Source organism: Myotis davidii, unplaced genomic scaffold (assembly GCF_000327345.1).
Source record: "Myotis davidii unplaced genomic scaffold, ASM32734v1 scaffold992, whole genome shotgun sequence".
NCBI lineage: Eukaryota > Metazoa > Chordata > Mammalia > Chiroptera > Vespertilionidae > Myotis > Myotis davidii.
Window position 1 is genome coordinate 828,750 of NW_006283543.1, and position 19,247 is coordinate 847,996.

The following is a 19,247-nucleotide window of genomic DNA, read 5'->3' on the forward strand; positions in this document are numbered from 1 at the left end:
ACCCACTGCTGCCTGTTGTGCTCAAGCATGTGACAGGCATGCTGGGAAGATTAGCTGCCAACAGCTGATGCTGCGTGGAGCTTCAAGGGAGCTAGGATGCCAAGAGACCCGGGTCTATCTCATCGTTGCTGTGTGACCTTTAGGAAGTCCCTTCTCCTCTCTGTAACTTAGATTTGTCACCATCCAATGTCTTCTGCTCCATGCCCCGATGAGCTGTTGTGAGGGTTGAAGGAGACAATAGATATTTTGCTGTGAAGGTGAAAGTTCAATTCAATTGTACTCAGCAAACATGGACTAGGGGCTTCTCCATGCTAGGTGCCTCTGTTGTGTTAAAGGGCACATGGGGGAGCTAGAGCCAGAGCCTGCTCCTCTCTGGAGCTCATCATCTTCCAAGGGGATAGCCCCCCACTTGCCCATGATCCATGCAGAGGCCTAAGCAAATTGCAGGTTGTGGAAGCTAGGATGTCAGAGGAAAAAGCAATGATTTTTGACCTGGGGAAGTGAGGACCTAAGATCATGTAGTCGGTAATGAGGAGGAAGACCATCCAGAGTACAGTAGAGGTGACACTGAGAGGTGAGAGAGGACAGTACAGGGGTGGAGAAAGCCAGGTACCCAGTGGGACTAGAGAACGCCCGTGAGCATTGGAGCAGTGAGCCAGGAGGCTGGAGGAAACGAGGCCTGTGTACCTGGCTGACAGGGAGGGCTTTGTCCTATCGGTGACAGGGACAGGGGTCCAGAGGAAGGGACTAGCCCTGGGCAGGAGGCCACTGTGGCTGCTTCTCACCAGGTGGATGGGAGAGGCCTGAGCGGAGGCGTGGCCAGCACTAGGGCAGGATCTGTGGGATGACAAGGGCCCATGAGAGGTTGGGTACAGACTGCTGCGGAGGCTGAGGCAGGAGAGGACGCTGGGCGCAGACAGCTGCTCTCACCACTGCTTTTGTTTCCTTAGCCAGGATCTGCCTCAGCTCTGTAGGAAGCCAGGCCAACAGGAGCAGCCTGTTGGGCAATGTCCCCCCTCAAAGGTTCTGGGAGGAGGGGAGGAGTAAGTCCTAAGTCTCAGACTTGTGCTGGGTCCAGCAGACTCATCAAAGCTCAGATTTTGCCATCATTCCCAGGCTCTGAGAGAGGTGAACAGACACTGAGGGCCATCTACCTCTCAACCATTCCCCTCCTCCCTCCTAGCCAACAGAACCCACTTTGGGCCAGTGGGCCCCCTTCTCCTGCATTAGCTACTGCAAGGTGATGTCATACTCCTCCTCAGGAATGGCTGAGAGAAATGCATGTGACCTAGTTCTGGCCAATGAGATGAGAGGGGTGGTCTGCTAGGGGTTGCAGGGGAAGTTTCAAGTTCCTCATTAAGACCCTTTTTCTCTGGTCTTGGTCCTATCTAGATGGGATGTTAAGAACATTTTGCCTCCGTGAGTTGTTGTCCAGCTGAAGATGGCATTTCAGGGGTGTTGGAAAGACTCTGAGTCTGTGAGGACACTGCTGAGTCAGGAGATCAACCAATTCTAGCAGCATCCTACATGGGGGATCCTTTTGATGTATGATAATAAATCTCCTTAGAACTTAAGTCCATGTGAGTTGGGGTTCCTGTTCCTTATAGCCAAACATGACAAAGGCAATGTCCAGGCTGGCCTCAGAGGAGCATTTGGCATCAAGGGAGGGGCACCTGTGAAAAGGATGGAGCCCATTTAGCCTCCACCCCAGGCTTGGGCACTTGCACAGCTTAGCCCTCTACGTTTTCCAGTAAGGTAGTAATCAGCAGGTCTGGAGAAATTGGGCAGCTGCCAAAGGTCACTCAGCAAGTCACAGAGGTGGGTCCAGCCTCAACCCCCTGCCCATAGTGCTTTGGCCTGGCGGGCAGCCGGTGGAAATCACTCCAGCATGTCCGAGAGGCAGATCCTAGGATCATCCCAGCGCCCCAACTAGAGAGAAGAGGGAACTGAAGCTCAGAGTGGGGACAGGGCCGGGGTCTGTGTGAGTTCTGAGCGCAGGGCTGCTGACTGGTGTCCCTTCCAGGTGGTGCTCTACCCACAAACCCCCTCTTTTCACTTGTACCACAGAAGCTCGCCTCTCACTGCTGGCACCTGGGCACCTCTGTGCTGCCTGCCAGTGAGCTCTTGGCCTGGCCCAACTGCCATAGTACTGGTCACCTTCAACAAGTGTTCTGCCATCGCTGGACCTCTGGCCTTGAGTCCCACACATGCAAGAGGCACTGCGGCAAGTTTCTGTATTAAGGGGTCCCTCTGCCACCCAGACTAGCCAGGCAGCAAAAGCAGCCAGAGAAGGGCTGGGGGTGGGGAGAGGTTCACTCATTAAAGCAGCCATGCCTCCTGCCCCTTGGGACTGCCTGCTGATTGGTTTATAATTTTCTGGGCAAATGCAGGGCCATGTGTGAGATGACTCTGGGGAAATCAGGCCAAGGATTGGCTTGAGTTTGAAGCCTTTGTCCCCAGGGTCTCCCTTTGTTCCACCCCTCCCTACCACCATCACTCTTGTCCATGTCCGTCCGTCTCAACCTTCTTCAAATGTCTGCCTTTAAATGAGGGTTGTGGGTCTGAAAGAGTGCCTCATTCTACATTTGCCATGTCAGGCATGAACATTGGTGGGCAGACAACAGGAAGAACTTCCCAAGCACCCTGTCTTCTTCTTCTTTTCCTTTTTTAAATATATTTTATTGATTTTTTACAGAGAGGAAGGGAGAGAGCTAGAGAGCCAGAAACATCGATGAGAGAGAGACATCGATCAGCTGCCTCCTGCACATACCCCAATGGGGATGTGCCCGCAACCCAGGTACATGCCCTCGACCGGAATCGAACCCGGGGCCCTTCAGTCCGCAGGCCGATGCTCTATCCACTGAGCCAAACTGGTTTCGGCCACCCTGTCTTCTTTAAGGCCCCTAGGAATGCTGGGACCATCATGTGGGGCAAGCTCCTGCTGAGGTGCAGACCATGGGAAAAGTTGGATCTGGCCATTCGCCTGGACTCAGACACTCTCTGCACATCCCTCCCCAGCATACTCAGACACACTGACCCCTCTCCCACCCTGACATGCAGCCCCACCTGCACACCTGTGCTCTTGTTCCCACTTGCCCTGTACCAGCACTCCCTACTAAAGACTCAAGTCCTGCAGCTGGATGCCCAGGCTTCACATCCCTCTCACTTCTGATTTAAAAATTTTTTTATTGTGGTGAAATACACACAACAAAAATTTACCACTTTAGCCACTATCTACTTTCAGAACTTTTCCAACATCCCAAACAGAAACTCTTTACCATTAAAAACTAACTTTCCTGTTCTCCCTGGCCCCAGTCCCTGGCAACTACCATTCTACTTTCTGTCTCTGAATTTGCCTCTCTAGGTACTACATGTAAGTGGAATCACAATATTTGTCTTCTTTCTGTCTTCTCTCCTCTGAGTTTTACAGCTCTGGAAGCCCCCCTGGTTTGTGATTAGATTATCCATTACCTGGTGCTGATGTTTACCCTTCACCAGACCAAGAGCTCCCTGTGGGCCGCTTCTCCGCAGCACAGGCGGCACCACCCTAGGCGCACAGCTCCACAGGCAAATGAGTAGCTGGCTGGCTGCGGGAGGGACTGAGGAATGTGGGGGAGTTACTAGGTCTGGACCTACAGGGAGGGAAGCAGGGAAGGAGCCATACCTGAGGGCACCCGTTCTGGCTGACTTGGGCGACATCGAAGTTCATCACAGACGGAATAGGGAAGGAGAGGGGGGTAAAGGGCAACCCCAGGGAGGCTGGGTCCTGGTTCATCTGACTGACCCTGGGGAGGCAAGGAGATAGGGGTCAAGCACTGCTCAGGGCTACCATCCTTCAGGCCCTGTGTCCAGCACTCTTGATGGTGTGCCCAAGCCTGGCAGCCAAAGGCCCCCAAGTGGACTCAGGGTTGATGTGAGAGAGGAAGTGCAGTGGCCCACCTAGGACAGGTAATGGGTCCTGGTCCTTCTGATCACTATTCAGGGCCTTGGGAAAGCTCATCTTGGTCAGGGGATGGGATGCAGCTCCCACGTTTCCTTCCCCATGACTCACCGTGGTGTTGGCCACATCTGAATGCCCCAGCTGCCCATCTTTAACATGGGTCTTGCATCCCTGCCTCACCTTTGGAAGACCTTGTGAGAATGGCCCACCCCCATGGCGGAATTCTGGTTAGGCTTAGATGGCACTCCCTGAGCTCATAGGAGGGCTGGGAGTGAGGGCATCAGTTATCTTCATTCCTCCAACCAGCAAGGAGGGCTCATAGTTCGTCAGAATTCAACAATGGAGCAGATGAGTCAGGGAATCCTCCTGGACCATCAGAGTCAGTGGAAGTGATAGAGGCAGATGGCTTCAGGAGATGGTGCTGTCACAGAGGGCACATGTTTCCCGGGGCACTCTCCGCACTGTGTGTCTCCAGGGCCAATCTAGACTGAATCCCCTCCTGAGGACTGTGAATGCCCATACCCAAAAAGAGGTCTGGGGGGAGGGGGAGGAGCTGGGGCTGTGGCCAGGGAGACCTCATGGAGGGAAAGGGAGGGGACGCTTGGGCAAGGCTAAAGGTCGTGAAGTTCTGAGATGACCCTTAGGCTGCCTTCTTTGGGAACAACCACCAGATAGTGAACCGCCTTGGCCTGAACTCGAGTGGTGGGTATGAGATGGAGAAGTAGATTGAAAGGGCTAAGGACCCCCTTTCTTCATTTGTATGCTGACTCCCCTTAGCCTGCTCTCAGGAGAGGTCTGAGATGCCCCTCTCCAGGGGCTGTGGGTCCTCAGTCCCAGAGCGGAGGCTTGAAGGGCTTCATGGGGAGGGCGGGGTTCTAGCCACCCCTCTCCTCTGCATTCTGCCCCCCTCCCTTCTTGCTCACATCGCTTGGGCCTTACTCACTTAAACTCCATGTAGTTGGGAACCACCCGGGCAATGACCACCATGGGGCTGGGGTTGTTGATTAGGGTCTCATTTATTCCCCGAACAAAGACCTGGGGAAGAGAGGAGGCAGGTGAGCCCCAAGTGGCCTTTGGCCCTCTCCGGAGGAGGGTTAGCTAGCCTGCCTGCCATCTTTCTTTCCAAAGATGGGCTCATTTCTGCCTCTATACCTCTGCACGTGCTCCTGCCTCTCTAGGGTCTTTCTCTGCTCAAGGCTGCTATCCTTCAGGCCCTGTGCCAGGCATTGGGTGGGCAGTGAGAGAAGACACGGATTCTGTCCCACATACCTCCACTGCCATCCCAGGCAGCTCCTGATCTGGACCTGGGTCCTCACTCCAGATGAGATTCCTGTGGCTCCTTTTACTTCTCTGACCCCCTCACTGGCCTCTGCTCTTGTCCCTAAAACAGCCGTGGGCAAACTACAGCCCGCGGGCCGGATCCAGCCCGTTTGAAATGAATAAAACGAAAAAAAAAAAAAAGACCGTACCTTTTTATGTAATGATGTTTACTTTGAATTTATATTAGTTCACACAAACACTCCATCCATGCTTTTGTTCCGGCCCTCTGGTCCAGTTTAAGAACCCACTGTGGCCCTCGAGTCAAAAAGTTTGCCCACCCCTGCCCTAAACCATCCCCTTTCCCAGGCAATTTGATACGTGGTGGCAAAAATTGCTGTTTTAAAAAGAAATTAGATTATGTAATTCCTCTGTTTGAGACTCAGCAGTGACCTACCTTTCCCCCACTACCCTTAGAATACATGCCATAATTTTTACCATGATAGTCAAGGCCTGCACAAATTGGCCTGTCTGCCCCTTGGCCCACATCTCCTGCTAGCCCCCCAGGCTCCACAGGGGCAGGGACTTATCTACCTCATTCAGTGCTGTATTTCCAGCTTTTAGCAAAAGCACCTGGCTCAGAGTAGAAGCCCCATGTGTGTTTGTGGGGTAAATGAATGCCATCAATGAAGAGAAAAGGGGAGAAAGGGTAGGAAGAAGCTGACTGTGTTTATGAGGGTGAGAGAAACAACCATAGAGACTTGGGAGGGGGAAGGAGAAGAATAGCAGTGGCCTCAGGGAGAGGGCTGGGGTTGAGCTAGTCTTGGAGGCTGGGTGGAATCCTTACTATAGGTCTAATCTAGCTCAGCCACTTACTAAGTCTGGGTCATTAAGTCACTGTGGCCAGTCCCTGCTCCACTCTGGGCCTTAATGTCCTAACTTGTACACTGAGGGGTTGACCATAATCTCCCTGGTCCTTTTAGTTCTGATCTTCAATGGGAGGAGAGTGCCTAGGAGTAGGGACTTATTCTGGACCCCTCTCCCTTTTCTTCCCTCCACCCTCAGCTCCCTCTCCTAAGCCCCTTGGTCAGGACCCAACCCTGACTCACCTCAGCTGGCTGCCAGCTAACTCAACACAGTTGTGAGCTGATAAGGATTTAAAATAGTGCTTAGTGGCTTTCAGCTGTGGAGGCCTCTGAAGACTGAATCCCTTCACCAGATTCAAATGATGAAATCTCTGATGATGGCATTGCAAACTTGGGTTGGGGGTGGGAGTCTGGGCCTGGGGTATTTTTACTGGAATGCTGTCAGGCTCTATTGCTTACAGGGACTCCAACAGGTGTAAGGGCTAAGAGGGGGGTCTGAAAGGCGGGGGGGGGGGACTAATTTATCACTGTTCTGGGCTGAATGGTCAGGTGTCGGATGAGACAGCTGCCCAAGCACACCTGCTCATGACAACTCTGTGAGTAATAGGAGCAATTTCTTCTCCCACTGTCCTCTCTGGTCTGCCCTCAGGAGCCTACAGGGAGGACATCTATGCTGGGGGATGGGACAGGGGAAGGTACTGGAGGGCAGAGGAGCCCAGACTCTGAAGGGGGTGGCTGATCCACAGTGAGCCCCCTACAGGTCAAGGTGTTCTGTGTGCAGGAAAGAGCATAATTGAAGAGGGGGTGCGGGGAGCAGAGGTTGCCTACAGGTCTGACAATGCCGGCATCCATGAGGTGGCTGTGGGGAAGCAGATGTGTGGGTCAGGAGATCTGCATTCCTAAACCAGACTGTTCTTGGGGCTCCATGGCCCCAGCTGAGAAATGGGACTGAAGAACACTCCTTGCTCTGTCAGCTCACAGTGTTATGGGGTGGATCAGAGCACCCATGTCGGGATAGGGGAAGCTTGGGCCTCCCTGCCTCCACCCTGATCAGACACAGGTCATGGCTGGATTTGAATCTGTCACTCCTGGGCAATTTGAAGACTGGGAGGGAAAGGAGAAGGGTTTAGGTATCTGGACTATATCTTCCTGGAGCATTGCTAATCCTCCTGAAGCTGTGAAAGGCTTAGTATAGAAAATAACGGTGGTGAGTATGTGTGGAAATAGGGCCTGTGCCTGGCCTGGCTAATGGAAGGCTCTATAAATAGTTATTGAATGAATGAATGAATACCTAATTAGAAGACCAGCAAAGCTCTTCAGAAACAGGATTCAAGGAAATATAGGGTGGCCCTAAAAATTTCACTTGGGGGATATAGGCCCTAAGTCAGGGGTCACTACTCTGGGGGGACAGAACATGAGAGAAATAATCAGGAGATGTGAGCCAAGGTGGTGGGCTTTCCTGACCCCATGAGATTCAGACAGACATTGCACTTTGGGAGCCTCCGTCCTCCCGGTAGCACTCCCTGCGTGGTGTGTGAGGAGCAGAGTGAGGGAAAACAAGGCTAGGGCAGGGCTGTCTGCCCGGAAAGGCATCATTTATCTTCCTCTCCATCTCTATCATCTCTGCCATCCCACGGCTATTCTTCACAAACCACTTCTGCTATTTTGAAAGTCCCAGTCTTCTCCAGACACCTCTGCCCCACACCATCTAAATTTCACCCCTTTCCACCCTGCCTCAACCCAAGGGTCCCAGGCTGGCACCTCCAGAGCTCTGTGGTTACCGTCAACTTGGCGGGGGATGAAGCTGCCCTTCCGGACAACAGTTGCGTACAGGTGGGTCTTGGCAGTGTCTTCATTAGCTTTCCCAGTCTTGGTGGGCTGGGAATAGAGTCAGGGAAGAAGAGACACAAGAAGAAGCTTGACTAAGAAGCAGACCCTGGCCATAAATCCAGCCTTCTGCAGCATTGGCATTGGCATTGCTCCACCGGGGCGCCGAGCTGATAATTAAAGGCTCCCTGTGAGCCCTTCCAAGGAGATCAATATAATAAATCTTCCCTTGTCTATTTGAATATTTCATTGCCCTCCCAAGGACCGTGTCTGCCAGCTGTCTTTGTAAAGATGTGATAACTAGTCTTGGACAGAGAGCCAGGAGGCCTGGGTGATGCTCCCAGAACTACAGCTGAAGTACTGAGTCTCCCACGTGAGTCACTAATCTCTCTGGGCTTTGCTTCCTTGCCTCATTCTGAGGTCCTGAGTGTGGGGTTCTCCTTGAGGCGTAGGGAACTTTCAGGCCCCTAAGATCATGGTTGAGGAGTCACTTGAAAAGGATGTCAGTACCAGGGCCTGGGGAAGGGAGGCAGGAAGGGAACTAGCCTGAACTGGGCACCTGCTATGCACTGAGCATAGTAGGTGCTTTATGCACATTATTGTACTTGATCCTCCAAAAGGCCATGTTAGGAGGCATATTATCTTAATTTTGTTGATGAGGAATGGAGGCCCATGAGGTTAAGCAGCTTCCTATGGATAAATAGCTAGCAAGCAGAAGACCTGAGAGAGGAACCCAACAATCCAACTTCGCATTGTTCTTTACTCTGAACCACTGTAGGGAACTGGAATGCACAATGGAGGAGAGAGAAATGATGCTTCTGCTTTTCTTTGGCCCAGTGCTTGGCACACAGTAGGTACTTAATAAGTACTTGAGCAATGAGAGAGTAAGTTCTCCTTTCTACCAATCAGCTCTGGGGAGGGGGGCAGGCAGGGGAGCTGGCCTGGGACGTTCAGACCATAAAATGAGTGGCCAGAGGCCCACTAGATAGGTTCATTCCAGGGAACACTTTATCTCCCATATACCCCAGCTCTCTTCAGGCTTTCTCCTGCCAAGGTAGCATGTGGAGGCAGCACTGAGTGAACTGGTTGGGAGATGGCGTCACCTGGCATCACCCTTGACTCTGCACCTGACTTGCTCTGTGACCCAGGATGAGAGGATTCTTCTCTCCTGAGCCTCAGTCCTATGTATGCAAAGAAGAATTCATCTTGAGAATTAGAGATAGTGTGTATACCATATAGCCCAGGACCTGGAACATAGCAGGTACTTTGCAAATACTGTATGGCATTGATTTTTAGATATACTCTTACTCTTTCAACATATATGAAATCAGAATGCATTTTCAGTTGGTGTATTCATTTAATGTGGTAGATATTCTATGCCACTTTGGCTGTTTTATGAAGATCAATTTGGAGAATTCCAAATTTTTATGGATATCATTCCTGTCTATTTGCCAGGAGCTGTGTTTCCTGAGCCCCACAAGGTCCTAGACAGGCCACACTGCAGTTGGGCATGGATGCCCAGAGCCATTCTGAGGGGTTAGCTGGGGGCTCCCCACTTCCTGTCCCAGGCCAGTGTGGGCCAGCGCCCAGGGCTGACTCACCTTCAACAGCTCAAAGTGGTAGGGGTGGAAGACACGCAAGTACTTGATGGGGATTTGATAGAACAGCAGCTCCTCTTTTTTGTTGTCGTCCACCACCTTAAGGATCACATCTGGAAAGAGAAAAATGGAGCACAGAGTTAGGGTCAGGCTTAGCTGACCACTGTCCCTCCCTCTGAGGTGAGAGACATTGCTGAGAGTAGGGGAGCAGGGGCCACGCTGAGGAATCTACATGCAGGCACACATGTGGGACACACACAGGCACACTTCACAAGCACCTGAGCCCCTGCACAGGATAAGGCTCTATGCTAAATGCTGCTAGAACCCAAAGATGCCATTCTCATCTAGCTGGTCTAGAAACTCCCAGCTCTGGGATGGACACATGCAGAACTGAGCTCAGCCCCCTGGCAGAGACATACATGTGCATGCTCAGAGCCACACAAGTAAGCAAGAATAGTGCCCCTTTCCAGGAATAAGGCTCCTTCCCTTGGTCACAAACACTCTCACCTGTTCCTCAGGCAGGGATTATCTCTCACATTTTGCAAAGAGATCTACTCAAGAAATCTTCAATACAACTCTCAGTAAAAGTCTACTCCAACTACATGAAAACTAAACACTAAGAATGATGCACTATTTAGAAAACTCCCTCTAAAGACGCTATATTTTGCCATAAAAATGCATAAACTTCGGATGAAATCCAAGGAGAACACCAATGACCTGAAAATAGTCATGGCAGTACTACTTAGTGAGCACCTGCTATGTGCCAGGCATGGGGATGGGTGCTCCTGAGCCTATTCCAACAAATCCTCACCCTTAAGCAGGAAGGAATCACCATCTCTGTTTTTTAAATGTGGTCACTGGATCTCAGAGAGGTTGTATCAACATCACACAGCTAGTAAAAGGCTGATGGGAGAGGCTGAGTATGGTGACTCTTGAGACATTTTCTACTCTGGAGGTCTATGATTTGAAGAGGAAGAGGAGCTGTGGAGCCAGGAAAGGAGTAGAAGGGCGGATGAAGGAGTGAGAAGGATTGAGGGAGATGGAGGAGGAAAGGGGGTAAAAGAGAGGCCAAGAGAATAATGGGAGAGAGGATTGAGGTGGACAAGTGTACTCTTCTTGTGTAGCCCTCTTGGCCTCTGCCTCTCTTCCCTGAGACAATGACATTTCAGAACCAGGTACAGCTGCCTGTTCTGTGGGCTAGACAGGCTGGAAGCTCAGTGCTGCTGGCCACTTGGAGCTGGGTGAGTCCTTTGGATTAGGGGGTGGAGGTGGAAGCTGAGGGCTTTACTGATTACTTTTACTCTCTTTCTTCTCCCCAAAGCTACCCAGGACACATAGAGAGGGAAAGACACTTGCCACATTCCCTCAGAGCTAGCCATATGGGATCCACACTTACAGGGAAGGGGGCAACTGTGCACCAAAACGATTTGAGGTTGCCTTGAAGAAACTAGAGTAAAACAGGGAGTTGAAGTCAGCAAATCTGGGTCCTAGTTACCAACATACAAACTTGCTCTGTGACACTTAGCCAGTCACTTAACCTCTCTGAGCTTCATGTTCCTGCTCTGTAAAATGTTAAAACTTTAAAAAGAAAAAACTCTGTCCCTCTCCTAATCTTGTTATAGGGAGGGGAATGTGTTTTTCAAGCTATAAAATTCTAAGCAAGTGCTCCTCATAGCTGTCACTGCTTTCCTTCTCGTTAACGCTCCACACGTTCACCCAGCCCTGAGCAGACCGAGGAGACTCAGCTGGGGGATTCCAGTGTTCCAAGCCAAAGCTACAACAGTAGCTGTGGAGGCTGCAGCCCTGCATGGCCATTACCCATGGGCTCTGAGCCCCCAAATCCAGTTGGAATTTGCTGAGGTCAAACAAGGGGTGAGTGCCTACCTTTCCCCCCCACCCCAATCTCTGTGTGGGCAGCCAGCAGATGAACTGGAATTGGGGTGAATGGACAGCCATACCTCCCTGTTCCTGTCCCTATGCTACAAGCATGCTTCATCAGCTTCTTCTCTGGGCACTGTGCCTCTCAGCCTCCCACTGTCCTTTGCGAGGCCAACAAGCTATTTCTACCGCCAGCCTGCTTTGCCCTGACACAGGGTCTGAAACCCCCGCTTTGCTTTTCATTAACACATCACTGAGTTACCTCCTGCCCTTCCCCCACCTCTTGGCTGGTCCTCCATCTCCCCAACCCTCCCACTGTAGACATCACCACAGCAACCATTTCCAACAAGCATCCAGCTACTTCAATCTGAAAAGAGGTGTCTGCCAATATTCCCTGCCTGCCAGGGCAGGGTCCCCACCTCCTGTCCCTCCTACAGTGAACCCTGCTTCCCTCTCTGCTACACAGGTAGGCTTGAGGCCACTCATCACATCCTTTCTTGTGTTACCCCAGCTGTGTAGAGCCCAGGGCGGGATCCCAGTCCAGATTCACTTGCCACAGTCACATAGATGCAGGCACACACACACACACACACACACACACGCTGCACACACAGACATGCATGCCTACAGGCACAGTCACAAGCACATTTTGAACACACACAATGTTCACACATACACATGAACCAGCATACAGACATGCACAAAGACAGGTACATACCTGCATTTGTACGAAGTCCTAGGTCAATTTTTTCCTCCTTTCACATTTTCTCATATCATCCCAACAGCCCCACCTATCCCTTTATGGTGGAAAAAAGTCCTCTGGCTTGACCCAAGACTAACCTCTTGCCCTTTGATTTATGTCCCTCTTCAATCTTTTTCTCTCTCCCCATTCACTGTCTTCACAGGGGCTTTCTGCGCTTTGTGGGGTGTGGTGAGGGTGCAAGGAGGAAGGAAAGCCTGTCACCTGAGAGAAGGCCCACCTAAGGGGTGGGAGCCTGAAGTTCTTCTTACTAGATAACACCAGAGAGCAGAGCTCTCACCTGCTCAGGCCCCAGTGGAGAAAGCACAAGTGTTCACACGCATGCGTGCTCACGTGCCTTAAAGTGCCTGCAGTGTTCCAATTTGTCAGGACATGGGGACTGGAAAGGCTTCTGCGGGGAGGAGTGAGGATTATCGGGCCATTTCTGAGAGCAGACCCGCCCCTTGGAAGCACAGGAACACTGCTGTGGACAGCGCTGGGCAGGACCAGGCAGGGGAGGAAGCCGTGTAGGAAAACAGCTAAAACGCTGGACCTACAGTGAGCGCCTGGATGCTCAGTCCCTCAGCCCTCCACTCAATGGTTACTTGAGCTTGAGCCAGTTGCTTAAGTCCCCTGAACCTCAGTGTTCCCATCTAGGCAGTGGGAGCAGCATGGTTCCTCTTTGGTGCGACTCCTCTGAGCGAGACTTGGGGTGTGCCAGGAAGTTGTGATGTGCTGTGTCAGTGGGAAATGCAGCAATAACAACCATGGAAATAACAACAATGGTCATAAAGAAGATAAGCTTCCACCATCTAGAAAATTCATTTATGTAGGACAACTCATTTTTCCAGCAGGCTAGGTAGATGAGGAATGACAGTATTATGATTTTTTTCTTTAAAGTGCTTTTAACTGAACCCAAGGAGGCATTCAGGTGGCTTCCAGCTGAGTTGAGAGGGAGCCTACTACCGCCTCCCGCACACACCAGGCCCACCCAGCCCCCTGTCTTACCTTCTTGCCCCACATCCTCAGCTTGGATCTCCACTGTGACTGTGTCACCCCAGATGGGGGCTTTGGTAGGCTCTGAGGTCACAGATGTGACTGCCTTGGAGTCCTGGTTCTTTGCTTCCTCAGACATGGTTTTCCTGGGAGGGGAGGGGCAGGCTGAGACAGAGGGAGGGCATCCTGCTTGCTCCTCACCCTTCCTGACTCCACAGTCCATAAATCTGAGCAAGGAGTGGACAGGGCAGGGAGATCTCTTTCCCAGGCAGATACTCATGTCACCTCAGGCCCAGGGGGGCCAGGTTTGTCTTCTGCTGTTCTGCCTGCTTGGGTGACCACACTGTCTCACTGGCCACCTCTGAGGCTTTCACATGGATGCAGGTACCAGAGCTCAGGCTGGGGTGGGAGTGGGGGAGACACCTTGCCTGCCTGTCTTCCTGCCTTTGCCAGTGCAGGACTCCCCAGCAGGCACTTGTGTACACAGACTCTCATTATCGTCTTGACCATCTTCTCTAGGTTGTGTGGTGGGAGGAGGCCTCTGGGCAGAGTGGCTGCGTGGTACTGCCTGGCTTCCCTTCACTTTCCTAAGCTTCTAGCCCAGCTCCCCCAGCTCTGAAACCTTCCAATGAGCACACGCACACCTTCTGCAGCACCCACTGTGTGCTGTGCCCTGGGCTGGGCTCCTGGAGCTGGGCATGGGGCAGGGTGGGGTGAAGAGTTTCTGGCCCTCAAGCACTCACAGGTGGTGCAGTGCCAAGCTGTCCAAGGTGGGCTGGGGCTTGGGCCCTCTGCATCCAGTGCATCTCACAGGTCTCTGGGATGAGTCCCTGAGATCCAGAGCCATCAAACAGCTCAGCGAGAGAGTTAATACTTGTTCTGCTGAGGAGGTTTTTATGTCGGAGCTGTAATGGTGCAGCAGTCACAGGTAAGGGGTCATTGGAGACTCTGTGGCAGGGGGGCCTTACCACACACTTGGGTGCATAAACAGCACCCTGGGGCGGAGAGCAGAGATGGTGTCCTCACCAGTCTAGGCCCCACTCCCAGAAGTTCCGCAAGGGAGTGAGGGGCGTGGGAGTCCATCTGCCCAGGTGTTAGCAGCACCAGCCTGTGGGCCGTCCCAGCCCAGCTTGTTCCTTTCCTCCAGAAAGCACTCTGCCCCTGGCCCTCACTGCTCCCTCCGCCCTCTGGACTGAGTGACACAGTAGCCTGACTCCTTGCTCTCTCCATGTCACAACCTACTCCTATGCGTGACCAATCTTGTGGGAGCCCCATCTCCAAGCTCCCCTTCTGCTTTGACTGAGGGGCTGTATGAGTCCAAAACAGGGTTCCTGATTCAGACCATCTGGGTTCCAAATCCCAGCTTTTTATCCTACTAGTTTGGTGACTTTGGGCAAGGTATGTAACCTTGCTGTGTCTTCCTTCCTTCATGTGAATGGGGATGATAAATGCAGGGTTGTTGTGGGCATGAAGTGAAATATTATGTGTAAAGCACCTGCCACATTGTTAAATACCAGAAAGTGTTAATAATAATAATTTTAATTGTCTCTGGCCTGATGTCTCCCCATTGTCTACAAGCGAGGGTCTTTGGCTGAAGTCATAGAAAGAGTACAAGCTTTTAGCCACACAGAGTTGGGTTTTGAGCCCACGGTCTCTGAGTTGTGCTGCCCTCAAGGGTACTCGGAAGGGCTGGGGAGAAAGTGTGACGCTCCTGTACACAGAAGGCCCAGGGCCTGATGGTCCCTCATTTGCGGTATAAACAACCTGGGTGTTTCTCAACCGGGACCTGAGGGCCACATGGCGGGGAGTGAGGGAGCGCTGATGGGGGGCTGAGGGGAGCAGGGCTGGGTCTCCCAGAGAGCTGGAGCCTTCCTCAGACTCAGGGCTCACCCTGCCAAGGGGGCTATCAGGCTTGAGAGGAGAAGGCATCACGGCTGGAGGTCCTGGAGCTCAGCCTGCCCCACCCCCAGGTACCTCCCTCATGCAGAGCAGAGGCTCTATGACCTCTGCTGACTGAAGGATGCAATCATAACCCTCCTGCTGCCACTCTGTGCTCCGCTTCTCTCCCCTGACAGCTGTTCTCAAAGTCAGAGGCCTCGAACTCAAAGCAGCCTCTTACCCACTCTTGTCTGCCTGCTCTGTGAATTGCCTGCAGAATGCTCGCCTCCACTCTTCCGTGGAAGCACTAAGGGAGGGGGTATCCCAGGAAGTCAGCCCTTCTACACCCTAAACACTACTCAAAGCCTCAAAGCTCCTGCACCATGCACAGTTTTTTTGTATCCTCTGGGGGCCTCCCAGTGTACTAAGAAGACAGAACCAAGGGTGAGTGAAGGCCTTAAGTCACAAGCAGTGCAGTGAAGATTCAGGTTGGAACTCATGACCATATTGTCAGCCTGTCTTTCATCCTCCTGTTAGCTTTGGCCTCTTGTCCCCCTTCCCTTCTCTACATTAGCTCCTGTGTGTCTGGCAGGAGGAACACCAGGTGGAAAGACAGGAAGGACCATGAGCACGGCCAAGGGAGCTGACTCTGGTGCTGACTTCACTCAGGTATAGAAAGAGTTAAGCAAGCGCCTCTCCTCCCTTCCCTCAGACACACACCAGAGAGGTGGGTCAGGGCTAGGTGAGTGGAGATGAAATAACTCTGGAGGGGTGAGGCCCCAGGGGAAGGAGAGAGCTTTTAGCAAGTGGAGGGAGGCTGTCAGGATAATGGCTTTTCCTGGCACAGCTGACTCCTCCAGGTCTTGATGTTATTCTAGAAACTGAAGAGCTAGAGGGGCAGCTGATTCCACATAGAAGTAGAGAAGGGGACAAACTCATTCCCTGCTCCCAGGCCCTATTCTGTGCCTATAGCTGGGCACATGGAAGGCCAAGTTCTAGGACCTTCAGGCGCCTGAGGGAACTAGGTCTCCAGTTCAGTCTCAGAGCCCAGGGGCCTGCCTCTCCAGGACCTGCTTCCACACAGCATCTGCAAGATGATGCCCTCCCTCTCTGTCCCTAGAGCTCTGGCCTGGCCTCTAGCTGGGCCTGGGGGAGCTGCTGTTGGCCATGCCACTGTCCTGGGGCTCACTTAACCCAGCCATGGTGGGGAGGGTTCAGAGGCACAGTGCAGCAGTCCTGGGTCCCAAGCTGCTGGGATATGTAACCCCCCACACCTGGCTAGGTGCTGGAGTGGTATGTATGTGTCTGACAAACTCTAGCCAGGTGGCCCTGTGGGGGCCAGGCCCAAGCCCAGCTGTCAGTGGGAGGGAAGACGAAGGACTTTGCTGTCCTTCTGTGAGGTCATAACTAAGGCAAATGTGTGGTATGGCTCTCAGGAGCTGCTGCTGTGAGCAGAGGTCAGTTGTGGAAAAGTACAGGACAATGATAGATGGTGCACAGGCTCCGGAGCCACCCTCACTCTCCACTGACCTCTGACCACCCTCCAAGGCACACACCTCAGGGATGGAACCTGTGTGCCACTGTCCCTGCCTACACACACACACACACACACACACACACACACACACACACACACACACGTGCTGCCCCAGAGAGGCTTGTGTGCCACAATGTACCAGATCTCTGACCCTATCCCCATCTGCCAGCCCTCGAGCTGCCTCTCAGGTCTCTAAGGTTACTTCCAGCACCTGCCCAGCCTGTCCTCTTGGTCTTCCACATGCCTCAAAGCCTCAGAGCATGAACAACTGTCAAGGTCTGGCCTCCTCCCGGGCAGGGTTTTGGAAACCCAGGATGCAGGCCACCTGGCTTTTCCTAACTGCCAATCCCAGACACCAAGCTTGGGTCTATTCCTGGCTGGGCAGACCCCTGATTCTTGAAAGACCAGAAGAGTGCTCCTAGGGAAGGAGATAGTTAGGCAGACTGAGAAGGATGCATGCCAGGCAGAGCCTTTAGATGGATGGTGGTAAAATGAGAGGTCTTGTGACCTTTTGACCTAGTCCATCATAGCCCTGTTGCTTGCTCACCTGGGGAACTTGGAGGTGGGGATTCAGATTAATATTGCTCCAGCCCTGGTTGGCTGGCTCAGTTGGTTGAGCATCATACTGTGCACCACAAGGTCACTAGTTTGATTCATGGTCAGGGCACATGCCTGGGGTTGCAGGTTCAATCCCCTGTCAGGGTATGAGGCAACTGATAGATGTTTCTCTTACACATCAATGTTTCTCTCTCTCCCTCTCCTGTCCCCTGTTTCTAAAAAGATCAATAAAAAGATTTTTCAAAAACTTTGCTCCAAGCCATTGACCTGTATGTCATGATTGGGCCTCATTCTGCCCTAAGAAGACAGGGTAATTCCCCTCTACCTATACCCTTCGTGCTGGCCTCTGAGTCAGGAAGGCCAGCCTCCTCTATCCTTCAGGCCAAGAAGCAGCCAGACTCCCAGGCCACAGGCCTACCTAGATCCCTGGAAGGCACAGAAAAAAACCAATCCCTGCTCCTTAACCCAATAGGGACAGGATGTGAGAGTTGTCCTGGGCAGGAACGGTCATCTAAGCAGGGTGGGCTAAGGCTGGATTCTTGTGTTTCTGATTCTTCATCTGCTGGACCTGGAAGGGAATGTTTCCTGGAAGAGGCAGGGCTTGAATAGATGAAGAGGAGGGGGCATGAGCTGGCTCATGGGCAGGTCTAGGGCCCGAGGAGGGGCCGGCTGGCTGATCCAGGTCTGTGGGTTGGGAGCAAGGGGTGAGGTAGTCAGAGAGAAAAGCAAAGCTGTGGTCCTCTCTGACCTGTTCTCTCTCCAGCCCCCTTCTCTCCATGCCCAGGTGTAGTGTTCTCTAGCTTTGGCCAAGCTCCCCTAAGATTGCTGGGCAAGAAGATGTGGCCAGAGGCTCCTCAAAGCAGGAGTGGAGATGGAGGCAGGGAGTGTCTGGTCTCCCAATTCACCAGAACAACACGCCCACTCCATGCCCGCCCCTCCCCCAGCCCCTAATGCAGTTGGTCTTTGTAGGTTTTGAGTTCTTGGGAGGCTGCTCAAAGGAAAAGAAGGGGTGCCACTCAGACACATACAGAGGACACATAGCTATGGAGAAGTCACTGGCCCCTGAGAGGAGAGGGAGCAGCGAAGCTGGATGTGGAGCTTGTGTCTGAGTGGGAGGAGGCGGTGATGAGGAGAGGCCTAGAGATCCTAACTGAGCTGAAGCAAGTGGTCTGCATGTAAAAACTGGCCAGTTTTCCACAGCCACCTGGGTTTCAGGTTTATCTTTTAAATTTGAGAGAGCTGCCTGCATTCTTCCAAGGCAGAAATCAGCGGGGGTGACTCGGGCTGCTTTTCGAAATAATCTGTGTGCTCTCCAGTTCGCCACAGTTGCCTCCACTCTCTATTGCATCACACACCTGGCTGACTGGAGCCCTGAAGGCACTGACTTTGCCTTCCCAGGCACCATTCCTCTGACAGAAGCTCACTGTGTGTGTAAGGACCACAGATGACAGAAATGGGGAGAGCACAAGCAGGAGGAACTATATTGGAGCCCAAACACCAAATTCCTGCCCAGTGACCTTCCTCACTTTTCAATAGATGCAGGACTATCTAACATCTGACCTTGAGGCGTATGGGGCCAGACAAGGGCAGAGGGAAGCCAGACAAAGCCTGGAGGGAGGATCAAGCCTCCTGGCTACTCATGGTGTCCTGGGAGTCAGGAGAGCCCTGCCAGCAGCTATGTCCCTGCTCAGAAACAGCCTGGGCAGAATGCCATGAGGACACCAGGAAGGCCCCCTGGCCTGCCTCCCTGCCTGAGATCTCCCCACAAGTACTTACTTCTCTTGGAAAGCACTGCTCTCTTGGATCCTGGCACTTCCCAGGGAGAGCTCATGCCTTTTGGGTCTGAGTGAGTGTTTCTGGCATGAGAAGATCTCAGGGGCTTGGGCAGTGGTGACAGGGGGAGAACTGGAAAGAATTCTTATGGCTTCAGTCTGGCTGGGGGTGTCGCAGGCCAAGCCTTCCTTAACCACTGATGCCAGCTGTGTTTATAGTTCTGGGATACAGGAATGTTCTCACTGAACAAAAATTCTGAAGCTCTGAGTGTAGAGGGACTGACATTACGGGAAAGTCAGACCCACTGCCAGCTCGGGAACCTGAACGGGGAATAAGACCCCAGATTCCCAGGCTCTGTGCTGGGCCTTCTCCTTCGTCATGTGCCTCTTCCGACAGGCAT

At 52.6% G+C, this 19,247-nt stretch overlaps 1 protein-coding gene across 1 annotated transcript in view; it reads right to left on the reverse strand.

Moving 5' to 3' along the window:
- Positions 1 to 13,611, reverse strand: part of CCDC33 (coiled-coil domain containing 33) — a 78,153-nt gene extending 64,542 nt beyond the window's left edge. The window contains exons 1-6 of the mRNA XM_006753734.1: positions 13,490 to 13,611; positions 13,114 to 13,247; positions 9,492 to 9,601; positions 7,825 to 7,941; positions 4,884 to 4,975; positions 3,665 to 3,785 (exon numbers count right to left, since the gene is read on the reverse strand). Coding sequence (XP_006753797.1) covers positions 3,665 to 3,785; positions 4,884 to 4,975; positions 7,825 to 7,941; positions 9,492 to 9,601; positions 13,114 to 13,247; positions 13,490 to 13,611 — 696 coding nt within the window. The remainder of the gene's footprint in view (positions 1 to 3,664; positions 3,786 to 4,883; positions 4,976 to 7,824; positions 7,942 to 9,491; positions 9,602 to 13,113; positions 13,248 to 13,489) is intronic.
- Between the last annotated feature and the right edge of the window lie 5,636 nt (positions 13,612 to 19,247).